Consider the following 13,198-nt stretch of genomic DNA (forward strand, 5'->3'; position numbering starts at 1 on the left):
CACTTCTGTTCTGGCCCTGACAAACAGCCGCTTTTAGATGCACACAAATCCACTGACAATCCACTCAGTCACTGTCTTAACCGACAGAACGTCTCTCACTTTTATAATAACATTCCAGACCACAGACAATACAAGGTAAAGGTGAGACAAACCTACAGCCTGGTCAGGAATCAAAGTTCTCAAAATAAACTATTTAGTCTACTGACCTAAAGAAATTCACATAGGCTGTATGATTTAAGAGCCAGCCTATAGTGAAATACTGTTTTGTCATCGAACCTCACACTTCAAAACTCCCACTTTCAGAACTTCGTGGGTGTTCATCAAACATTTTAATAATTACATCGAAAGGCAACTTTTTACTTTTTTCTTCCCTTCTGTACTGTGAATTTAACCAAACATTAAACAATGTTAGTAAAATGTTAAATCTCTTTTAATCCACTGTAACAACTAATTTTCATGATCAAGTTTTTTTTCCTGTAGTTTCTTAATAAGGTAATTCCGTACATAATACATAATTATAAAAATACTAGCTAGCCTGATCTAACTACAAATATGTTGACAATGAATTGAAATAATGAATTGCTATTATGTTTTCAGTCAGCTTCAAGCATGTCGATAACATACTTTAAACAACTTTAAAAAAAAGTTTAAATCCTAATCTTTTTTTAAATGTATATGCTTTGGGAAGATTTCTAACATTCCAATAAACCTATTTGAATGTTGAAACCAGAAGGGAGGGGGAGAGAGAGAGGGTCTCAGTGGGGGCTGTCGTGTCTTAATCGGAGTTAATTCCACTAATGGCTGAGATCAAGTAAATCCAGACAACTCAAAGAAACCAAGTGACACTTTATATTAACAAATTGTGCGTCTGTATGCAGTCACCTGTGAGTGTGGTGTGTTAAAGATCAGGAGAACAGATGAAAAGAGAGAAAACTGTTCTGTATCGCATATGTACTGTAGATGGCCAGAAGACGCCGACATTAATACATCCAGGAACAGAGCGCACTTACTTTAGTCTCATTGCAATTATTTGACATAATAAAAATTATTTCAGATAACCGCAATTATTGTGAAACCTTAGAAAACAAGGGTGATCTGCAGTATCTGCAGCATTTGACATTCCCCGTCCTTGATCTGCACTCACTGTTACGTTCATATGATATTTCTCCATCATTTCAGTGATATCAGCTTTGTATTTTTGCGTCGATTTGTTTTTTTACTGTGCTTACAGACTTGCTGTATCTTCACACCAAGATGTCACCATCCTCATATTTAGTTTTTTGTTAATATTATTAGTTATTTACAAAATGTTCACATTTCTAATGGATGTTTTTTCTTTATTGAATAGATAAATTTTTATTTGATGTTATATTGTCAAAGCCTTAAAATAGACAATTTAATTAATCACCATACCTGCGTGAGACAAATTTCATAATCGTGACAGCCCTAGATGCAAATAACACTCAAAATCATTGTTAATAATAGTGAACCTGTCTATGCTAAAGCTTGTGTCTCTTTACTTGAGCTCTGTCCACAGTACCACCATATGACTATATGTTACCACCAGATAAAGCATTTATGAGCCACAAACACGCTCAGAAGAGAAGCACACAAACATTTGCATGTGTAAATGAAAGTGGATGCATATTTATCGGCCTGCGTGGGTTCAGTGTTATCTGTGTAGGGCAGGCATGCACACCTTCACACGGACACACATAACTCCTCTGGAAATAATATGAAGTTGGCTCAGGCATCTGCGATCGTAAGAAAGGACAACAGTTCCTGTTAAACATCTTCAGAAGGTCAGAAATAAATCACAACGAAACGGAATAATCAACAATGACATATTCTGCCACTGAACAAAAGAAGAGCCTCAATTTGTATTAAAGGGGTCATATGACACGGCTAAAACAAATATTATCGCTTATTTAGACGTAATTCAATGTGTATAGACAATTTAAGGTTAAAAAATGCTTTATTTTCCACATACCGTGAATATTTGCATCTCCTCTTTCCCCAGCCTCTCTGAAACACAAGGGTTTTGTACAAAGCTCATCGGTCTGAAAAGCGTGAAGCATGCTTTTCCAGGAAAATTGTCCAATAAAGTTTCCTAAACCTGTACGAACACTGGGTGAGTGTATCGAGCACAGAATGACTAAGTAATACATCCAGCTCGTTTTTTGACAAGTTGACCATGTTAAGCATGAGAAGACAGCATGTTTAACATTGTAAACAAGTCTGCATGACACACCGTTGCAGGGCCGCTTTAAAGAGTGTGTGAGAGGCCAATAGAAATCATTATGGTTTATTTCATAAGAATTCCATCTACAATCATGCTCAATGTCTCTGAGAACCAGAGTGAGGCACAGCTGAGCCTGCAGCAATCTCAGGACGCTAATGGATGCTCAGATGTCTTGTACAGACTTTCTGCTATCTGCCCTGGAAGAGCGAGTCTTCGCAGGCAACAGAAATCACTCCTGGCACAAACTGGTGTACAGATTCACTCTGATAGAAATAACTGATGTCAAGCACCATTCCATGAGCCGAAGGCAAAAGTGAAGCTACAGCACAGCTATGGAATAGAAGATGCATGATAATAGGGACTATCCTAACATTTAAATTACTAGTATCATCAGTATATGAAATTGAAGACAGGAAGTATCAGTGCTTCAATATTCATTGCAGAATGACCTGTTATTGCGGAAACATATGGTGGAAATCTTTTCAAATAGATTAATAATTTATTACAATGAAATAATCATCAATATCACTATTGGCAGACTGTTACTGTCAGAAAGACTCTAAAATATAACCTTGGTTTTTTTAGAGATGTGACCGTAGATAAAAATGACATCTGCTAAATGACAAACTGACCACGTTTCCTCATTCTGATGCTTTAAAAAGCGGACACACTCTTTTAGAGCACGAAAGTGCTCAAAAGTCTGCTTTTCACCATCACGTATTGAGGCCTGAATGTTTTTTTTTAGATCCCAGAAGATGATCTACATTCACGCATTTACATATCTAATGATAAATGACGGCTCTGCTTCAGCAGCCGTCAAGATTGTATATGATGCCGAGCTGAACATGTCTAAGTGCCATTCACACTCCCAAAATGCATTTCAAAGTGTCTAAAAATGACCTTTAACCGAGATTTTGCATGACAAACTGGCTGCTTATGAACTTGTGTGGTACAGACTAATACACCGACACTACTTACGTAAGCAATGTCCCACATATATTTTTACATGCAGTCATCACAATTACATAATTTCGAACTGTTCGAGGACTTCTGATGATATCAAATGTATACTCAGTGATACACTATCACACCGTGACACTTAACTATGTAGATGAAAAGTGACACAATTTAACATTCGAAGAGTTTGGTTGCAAAATGAGATTGTTCAAAATGAAATTCATGTTTTTTTTATTGTGCATTCCAATTAATATCAATCAAAATGCAGTTGGTTTGTTTTGATTTAAGCCATAACAACAACAAAATACAGCTAACTAACATGATAACATAATTAAAAACATGCGATAACTAATTTTGGAACCAAACTCTTCTTTGTGCCCGCTATGAGCTGTAAAACAAATATCACAATCCAGGCCAGTGGCCCTTTAGTTTCAAGTCTTAGAGGTTATTATTAATTTAGTGAGTGATCACGCAGGTCTTGTAAACTGTAGCGCTCCTGAACGTCCCGCTGATACCAGAGCTCCTCAGCTCATGTTTTATTCAGACTGACAGTCCAGCAACAAACATCTGAAACCTGTGACTAAAATCACAGGCACATCCAGCAGCCTCCCACCCTGAAACCAGCCAGCCACCTAATCCTTTCATATTACAATAAGCCATTCACCCGATTGAAAAGAGAAATTGTTTTCTGATTACACACAGGTGAATCTCACAAAGAATGAGCCCGGGTTATATTTCACTAAAAGGTCTAAAAAAAAAATTCTCTTAAAGACATTTAAGCCTGTTTTTTACAAATCAGCTGTTTGCCTTCATTTATTTTAATGACGGTTAAAGGGACAGTTCACTCAAAAACTTCATTTACTCATCCTCAAGTTGTTCCAAATCTTTATAAATGTATTTTTCTGATGGAAACAGAGAAAGATATTTGGGAAAATGTTTGCTAAACAGTTCTTGGACACCATTGACTACCAAAGTAGGAAAGATTGTTCTGTAAAACAAAAATAACATACTTAGAAAAATGTAAAATAAATGACCATTTTAAGTTTTGCTACTATGGTAAACACATTTTTACGGGACAATTTGAAGAGAATTGTAATGTTAAAGCGGACCTAACACACAAAGTTTCTGCCAGTCTCATATTAATCTTGAGTACCTATAGAGTAGAATTGCATGCTGGGTGGTATGACCATAAGTTAAAGATTTATACCGGCACATCGTAGGTTTTTTTTCAGAGGAAATACTGCAGTTGATTGACTTAAAATGTCCCTTTATACTGTCAATATTTTAAGAAAATTCCACACTAGCATTATACAGGTTTGAAAGGCCCACAAAACGATGCTGTTTATAAAGAGGTGGCACTCATGATGAAGTAAAGAAATCAGGATGCTTGACAGTTGCAGTAAAATTACAGAACCTTTTGATTGTGCAAATTTTGCAAACAACTTGTAACTACACAATGAAAACAATCCTCTTACAATTGCAACGTTTAGACTTCTTTAACGACTGAATAGCATGCAAAGGTAACTTACATACGTAATATTAAGCACATCAATTTCACTGGGAGCACCGGCAAATACACCAACAAAAATATAGGAGCACCCACTCGAAAATTAACACCATGGTCTGTCTGAATAGTTGAATTCAAAATAGTAACAATTTTACCATTAAGACACGCATGTGATGTTTACAATGGCTTCACGATTTCCTGAAATCATATTTTTTAATCATAAAAAAGACTTAAATTAGATATGCGAGAGTAAAGCGATCGCATCATCCTTTTAATGGTTTTAAATCCAATAAAGCTTTTTTATCCTTTTTTGTTAACTAAAATTTCAGCCCACGATATCCAGCTAAATTAACAAGTCTAACTTAATTTGCAAAGCTCATTCACATCCGTCACATCATTCAGCGTCCGCAATGCGAATGACTGTAAAGTAGAAACGCATTGAGCGAGTCTGTTCCACTCTGCATTGGATACTTTTATACAGTGACAGTTTTCTGCAATAAACAGAGGTAGTAGTATTTCGCTCAAGTCAATTTTTTAAGGATCTTTACTTTATGGAAGTACATTGTAAAGCGTTATATACTCCGGTACAATTTAGAAATATATTTTTATGAGTTTTTTAACTTTACTACTATTTTTGGGTGAACTTTCCCTTTAACTGCCAACCTTTAATAAAAATGATGTGTGGAGGGCATACAATGCATTGTGTTCAAGTCTTACCATGACAACATTTGTGTTAGATCTACAATTCGGCCACATTACTACATCAATATCAGCATCAGCGATAAAAACTATAGTAAAAACAAGCCCAGAGAAAGCAAAATCATTAAATGTGCAACGACACACTGAAAATGTGCTAGAATGTTGCTAGAATATGTCATATTGCTAAATAATTTTGTTTTGGGGAATATATGTGCCTCAAGGATGAATCGACTAGGCTTGGACAGTCAAGTTTTGTGTAAGAAGTAATCTAATTGTTTTAGGCTATTTGTAAACACTTGATTCAATTCTCTAAGGGCTCAGGTAGTATAAAGGGACAAATGAAATCAGATAAAAGAAGCTCTAGGGTGTAAAAACCTCTTCCTCGCTGAAAGACAACATTGAAAAAAAAGGCAACAGGAGCCTACATGACTCATAGCTTTACCTCAAATCTGTGCAGGGAATTTCATCAGAACCTGCCCAACCAGTCCAGCCACTCGAGGAGGCGCTGTCGTGTTTAACATTCTCCTTCTGAATGACTGACTGACACTCGACACAACCAATACGGCCATCTCTCTCCCTGTAGACCTGCACCTTCAATTGAACAAACTGAAAGAAGTCTTTGTCTGTCGCTCAAGAAAATGCACTGTACTGCATGAGAAGAAAAATGAAGGTTCCATGCATCCAATGAGGCCAAAAAATCTAAATAATGGAAAATGATCCACTGACAAAGACTGTGGCTGTGCTTTGATATAGGCTCTCATAAATAGCAGCTCTATCAGAATGAAGCTCCAATCAGTCTCAGTTACATCTCAGGGGCAGTCAGGACTTCAAGCACATCACTAATCCCTCACCAAGAGCAGGTCATAGCTGGTCCAGCCCAGCGAGAGCTTTTGAGTTAAGTCATCAGAAAGATCAAAAAGTCTGTTTTCACCAGGAGCAATACTGAGACAAAACAAAACTGAATTGCTCTTACGATTTGTGGTGTGTGGGATCTCAATATTTAGCATTTGGATTAATCTTAAAGACACCAAGCCAATCGATTGTAACCCTCCATAGTGCAAACAAAACATAGATGGACTGAATATATCATTTATACACTGCAAATGACCAATGTGATGCACATTCATTTGATGTGAATCCCGTTTCTATTTTTGATGCACAGCTTCTGGAATAAAAAGTCAGCTAATGTCTAATGTGAATAATTAAAACCGTATTGTAATACGTTACCATTTCATGATTGCTATAGATTTTATAGCTTGAATTCAAAAGCATTTTCTTCCACGGAATAAAATGAATAATATAGAAACCAAGTGTTACATGTGTAGAACGCCCTGCAGCACTCTTGTTTTTAGGAAATTGATGTTGTAAATTAAAGTTAAGTCACCCGTCCGGTGAGTGTAAACGCTGGCCGGTTGTGAGGGAAGTTCACAGCAGTACCATTTGGATAGATGAGAGATGGGAGAGAAACATTCTGGCAGAAACCTCAGAGAAAGTCTTAATGTGTGAGGGCACACATACACTGATGTAAGCCAGAGGAAAGGCCCACCCCTCCTCCTCAGGACAGGAATGCACATTCTTCTCACATTACTTTTATCTTATCTGAGGGAGGCTACTCTCTGAGAGTACAATACATGCTTGTGCTCATGTGTTCATGTTCATATCTTCAGCTGACAAAGCAACTTGGGCTGCATTTCATGCCACATCCTTGGAAAAAATGCATGTTTTGCAAAAAATAATTGTCAAAAATAGAAATGACTAAAGGCTTTACGTAAAACGTATGTTTCAGCCCCTGCAAACAGCAGCACTCTCCGTGTTAACCACAGGAAACGTTCACCTTACTTGCAAAAGCAACACTCTGCAATCATGTCAACAGCGACGACACTCTCGTTTCACAACAGAGCAAGTAGATCCTGCGACAGCCGGCGATCAAATTCCAGGCGAACCGTGATGCAGCAAAGTGAACAGATTTCATGACAGCGAGGTGCCTTCAGCAAGATCTCTTGACTCAGCAGCGATCGAGCCAACGTCTGACACCAAGCCAATTCGAAAAACGCATCGTGTTTGAAAACCTCTCGGCTAAAGACGGGACCCTAATTTCCTTGCATCCGTACATAGCGAAACCAGAACCAAAGCCGTTGGTATTTTTGATGGCGATGTAAGCTGAACCTTGCCACAGGATGTTACATGTGAGATACTGTATCGCACTGTGTCAAGAGTTACAGATTAGCACACTGCTGTCCTTGAGTACGACTGCGATAGACAGAGAATAAAGCCTAAGACTCGATCTACAGCTGCTGTGTGTTTGGACATCTGCATTAAGGGCACGGTTTACGGATTTCATTATTTACTCGCCCTCGTGTCATACAAAACCTCTAAGACTTTCTTCCTTCTACAGAACACAAAAGATCATCATTTAGAAGAACGTTGCTAACCAAAAAACATTGGCCCCATTGAAAACCACAGAGATATTTCTCAAAATATCTTCTTTTGTGTTCCAAAGAAGAAAGAGTCATATACAGGTTCTGAACCATATGAGGTTGAATACATGAAGGTTAAAACTTTTGGGTGCTTTTGTGCACACTTTAAGATGCGACAAACGGCCCTTACCAGAGTCGGTGTGGCAAGAGCTCAACGTGAAACATCGCTGGTGTTTTGGTAGCGCCAATACGTTTCACACACCACGTCAGCAATGAAGAACTTCACAGGAATTTCACAATTTCTTAACAGCGAGCGACTGGCTCATTTTTTCTGTTACGACACAAGCGAGGTGCCTTCATGGGCGAGTCTGTCTGACAGGCAGGTCTCAACACAGAATTAAAGTCAAGAGTTCTCATTAAGACCAGAAGATGAGATATGAGATTCAGGGTCTGAGCGAAAGTGGCCTACATCATTCCAAAAAATACAAATGTCTCGATTAACATAAGCATTGATCAGAATGTATCCGTTCTTTTAACAAGATCTTAGTAGGGATGTGCGAGACTAATCGACTAGTCGTTTAAGGGGTACAGCTCCTACTAGTCGACAATGAAAACAGCAGTCGATTACACGAAAAAATGACACAAAATAGTATAATGTAACTGACTTTCATTTTAAAGTAACATTTTAAATAACATACGAAAACAATATGTTTGAAAAAATTATTATTGATAGTCTTTAAAAGTGTATCAGGAACAACATTTTACAATTTTAGGTCGGATCTAGCATGCACTTCCTTCCTTTGTGCCAATTGTGGTGGTGTTTTGGAGGAGAACGGGTAGGTTTTACGCAAACTATATCAAAGTGGCATAATAATAATTTCACCGGAGCCATACGTAACCATATTGAAAAACGAAAAAGTAGATAACGATCTAAAGTGACACACAGTTAGGTTAAAAATGACTTAATAATAAATATCAATATTTTAATATTTAAAATGCGTGAAAGACGGATTGACGTTATTTGATGGTTAGAATGAGCTGTAAATGCGGTGAATGCATCTTGAGCACACAGAATAAAACTGAGAGGATAATGTCTCAGCTTCTAGATTCACAGAACTTTGACCTTTCTTTGATATTAATGTTTATCACAAAAATGCGCTTGAATAAACATGATCGCTTATCATATTATTTTTTTTTAAGCCCAGGCACAGACTAGACAAAGCAAACAAATGCTCATCGCGTCACTTCTTGCAGCCGCTGAAACGATCCTGTCAGGGTTGGCGCATCAGCAAATGCAGAAATATGAATGTTCAAAGGAAATTGAAACACATGCCTGTTTTAGCTACATTAATTATTGTATATGAACAGTTAGATTAATACCATACATTCTTTGTCTTTAAAATGTATTATATAGGCCCTCCGCAAAACTTTTGGACCACCTTCTAGCCCATTCTTAGTTTTAGACCAGTCGACCACACGGTTACAAAACATTCGTATAAACGACCGTCAAATTAGTCATAGCACACATCCCTAGACCTTGGTAATAGTAAAGAGAATAGTAAAAGCAGCTGATACCTGACAAAAACAAGACAACAAGGTTTTTAAAACAACAATAGGAACTCTATCCACTTTTGTTTCCATGTACATCTAAAAAAGATTTGTATTTTATTTACTTTAAATGTTTGTTTTGTAAAATTACACATATAAAGCAAGCTTGTGACGCTTTAATTCAGTTACTCTGAATGTTATGGTTAAAAATCGTAAGATTTTCTTCTCCTTTGATAATATAAAGTAAGTAACATAGCCAAAGACATTATTATTGGGCTCTCTGGGATCTTTTCGGCTGAGCAAAGGCCCCAACATCATTTCAAAAGACAGTTTATGGCAAAATAACATTTCATGAATGAGTTAAAAGTGATGTAAGCTGTAGATCAGAGAAAAAGACACACAGCAGGCCAAAGTCCCTGTGTAGAAACCTGTGCCGTGACCCCTCGCTACAACACCGACGTAAAACAGACAACTTGAAACGGAGTCGACACAGTCGCAATAAATTACACAAATGGAAGAAAGAACTGACCGGCCATACAGAAATGAGTCCAATGTGTCCATGTGCTTTCCAAAAGACAGCATCAAATCTTTATAACCGAGTACATGAGTTATGAGATAAGCCAACTAAAATGTCTTGATCAAACGAACACATTCATAAAACACGATTTGAACCATATCAACAAAAGGAAGCGTACCGGTCAGGGTACAGCGTTTGGGACGTGATAATCATTAACCGTCAGGCAGCCTGGTACAGCTGGAACGCAGCCTAGCCGAGTAAACAGATCATGGAAGCCTCTCGATACGTATCTTAGGGAAGTACTGTGTCTATAAGGAAATGACTTCATCTCATAAGAAAACCCATCGTACTTTAATGCTCAGCTCGATGACTCATCGGCTGGACGTACCCGTTTCCGGATGCCATACGGTTCTGAGAAAAGCCAAACCCTCAAACCAATTCAGGTGAACATGTAGGCTGAAAGCAAACATTTCTGGCGGCACAAAATCTGGTATATAATGACATACCGATTTAAATAGACTTTTGGTAAGCCATCAAAGTTTTGGCAAGTTCGCATGTTGTTTTGAGAGCGCTTAGTTTCCATATTCAAAGCTGATATTTCTTCGAAGCCGACAAGTCGTCAGAGTCCAAGACTCGAATAGGGACGCAACAATATGTTTGAATGTTTTTTTTAATCGTTGGAAGTTCTCTCTCAACATTCCTAATTCCTTTTTTTCATCGACTATTCAACTTTCATCAGTTAACATGTAAAAAGTTCACTCGAACAAATGTCATTGAGGGTTTTATTCAAAATAAAACATACAAGCGTGTATTGTTAAACTCCAAAGGTTGAATCAAGACCACCGTGTGCTACCGACACAAAGGTTGTGGGTTCGACCCCCATGCCAATAAACCAACATTGCAAGTACAATACATCAGTGTAATGTGAAACGTAGATATTATGATAACAGACATAATGACAGCTTGACAAACCTGTATGACAGACGTCGGTCTTGCATAATCCAAGACAACCACCAACCTGATCTTCAACACCAACCTAACATTTTACCCAGTGACAGCCACTCAAAGGGTTATTTAGGGCCAGTTTAACACAAAAAAGTGACCCCAGACCTTGAACATGTAACTATTACCATGACGTTCATGATGCAGGTCATAAACCTTCCCCGCCAGCATTAACATAAACTGGACTGACAGCGTCAACGAGGATGTTTAACAGAATAAATGTCCAATTTCGTTTTTTCACCTGCAAGTATGGCAGTGGCTTTGATAAAACACGTCACCAGCAAAATAATGACCCCCCTTAAGTGAAGGTATTTGTTACTTTATGACTCACCCTGACACGATAGATACGCAACGCGTAAATGTGTTTGAAGTATTTCAGTGGCAGGTGAGCCGCTAACCGGCTAACTGAGCTAGCAACTCCTCATAAAACCTCCGAAACACATTAACCGGCTAAATTAAGGCCTAACATCGACACGAAATACACATTTAGACTGTTGCTTCCACACAAAACATGACTTAAGGTGATTTTACCTAAGCTTGGGCTCGCTAGCGGACTAGCCGGATGCTACGTTATTTGAAGTCAAAGTCAAACAGTCAGTTAGCTCGTTAGCTGGCTAACAATATTATCATTACTAAACGTCGTCGTCGTCGTCATCATCATCATCATCATCGCCACTACGGACATAACCATTATGATGACCACCTCCACGACCATCATCGCGGTTTCGGTTCAGATGGAGAGGTAAAGGTGAACCGACTCACCTGTTCAGCAGCGGCGGCTCGGTTGAACTGCTCGTGTAATCCGTGGATGTGAGTGAGCCAATCGGAGGAAATGAAAGATTCAAACGATGAATAAAATGAAATCTTGTATTCCTTAAATCGCGTATGGTTCCGTCCCCTGCCCTCCGGTTTGAGTGTGTGCGGATACCGGGTCGAGCTCACCCTCAGCCCGCCCTGAGCTCAGTGCTGGGCGGCGTCAGTCTGATGAATCATTCACAACATCAGCGTGGGAGGAGCTTTCGTGATACCACAAAACCAGACTACCCTCACTGTGTCTCCTCCACTGCTATTTATTAAACAACACTGGACGGGCTGAGCTACCGCTGTATTAATACAAAAATAACTCGATGACTGCAGTCTTTCCTCGGATGTCACTGTTTATCATAACTAGCAGTGAAAGGTTTGGATACTCCTCCTGCCAATGATTTCCTCCTTCATGATTTTCCACATTGAATGTGACTAGAGACTGGGAATTCTCTCAGCATCCTGGAATGCTGTCACACATTCAAACTGCGCTTAATGCACAAAACAAGAGTTTCTCCGATTTTTTGTTAAATGCAGCAGAGCCTAAAATTCGGCCAATCCTGGAATGCAGCAGATCCTAGTATTCTGTGTTGATCCTGAAATGCATCTGATTCTGGAATGAGTCTGATTCTAGAATGCTGCTGATCCTAGAATGCAGCAGATCCTGGAATGAGTCTGATTCTAGAATGCTGCAGATCCTGGAATGAGTCTGATTCTAGAATGCTGCTGATCCTGGAATGAGTCTGATTCTAGAATGCTGATGATCCTGGAATGAGTCTGATTCTAGAATGCTGCTGATCCCGGAATGAGTCTGATTCTAGAATGCTGATGATCCTGGAATGAGTCTGATTCTAGAATGCTGCTGATCCTAGAATGCAGCAGATCCTGGAATGAGTCTGATTCTAGAATGCCGATGATCCTGGAATGAGTCTGATTCTAGAATGCCGATGATCCTGGAATGAGTCTGATTCTAGAATGCCGCTGATCCTGGAATGGGTCTGATTCTGGAATAAGGCTGATCCTAGAATGCAGCTGATCCGGGAATGAGTCTGATTCTAGAATGCTGCTGATCCTGGAATGAGTCTGATTCTAGAATGCTGCTGATCCTGGAATGAGTCTGATTCTAGAATGCCGCTGATCCTGGAATGAGTCTGATTCTAGAATGCCGATGATCCTGGAATGAGTCTGATTCTAGAATGATTCTGGAATGCAGCAGATCCTGGAATGCTGCTGATCTTGGACTGAGTTTGATTCTAGAATGCTGCTGATTCTGGAATGCAGCAGATCCTGGAATGCTGCTGATCTTGGACTGAGTTTGATTCTAGAATGACACTGATCCTAAAATCCAGCTAATCTTAAAATACAGCTGATCCTGAAATGTGGCGGATCCTGGAAAGATGTTGAAGGAGTTCCCATGCTTTGTGTCCTGGATACTATCTGGCAGCATTCTAGGTACATTTTTGGTGTCTGCATACTATTTTGAAGCAATTAAGCCTGAAGCCAAA

At 38.9% G+C, this 13,198-nt stretch overlaps 1 protein-coding gene across 10 annotated transcripts in view; it reads right to left on the minus strand.

Moving 5' to 3' along the window:
• The window catches only part of numb (NUMB endocytic adaptor protein), a 29,696-nt gene extending 17,759 nt beyond the window's left edge, over positions 1-11,937 (minus strand). For 2 of the 10 annotated variants that reach the window (XM_079459203.1, XM_079459204.1), the window contains exon 1: positions 11,421-11,657. Coding sequence is in view for 2 of the 10 variants with exons in the window: in XM_079459201.1 (XP_079315327.1) it covers positions 9,900-9,906 (7 nt within the window). In the remaining 8 variants the exon portion in view is untranslated. The other 8 variants (XM_079459195.1, XM_079459196.1, XM_079459202.1 and 5 more) reach the window with 7 other exon arrangements.
• Between the last annotated feature and the right edge of the window lie 1,261 nt (positions 11,938-13,198).

The sequence above is a fragment of the Barbatula barbatula genome, assembly GCF_947034865.1.
Source record: "Barbatula barbatula genome assembly, chromosome: 6".
Classification (NCBI taxonomy): domain Eukaryota; kingdom Metazoa; phylum Chordata; class Actinopteri; order Cypriniformes; family Nemacheilidae; genus Barbatula; species Barbatula barbatula.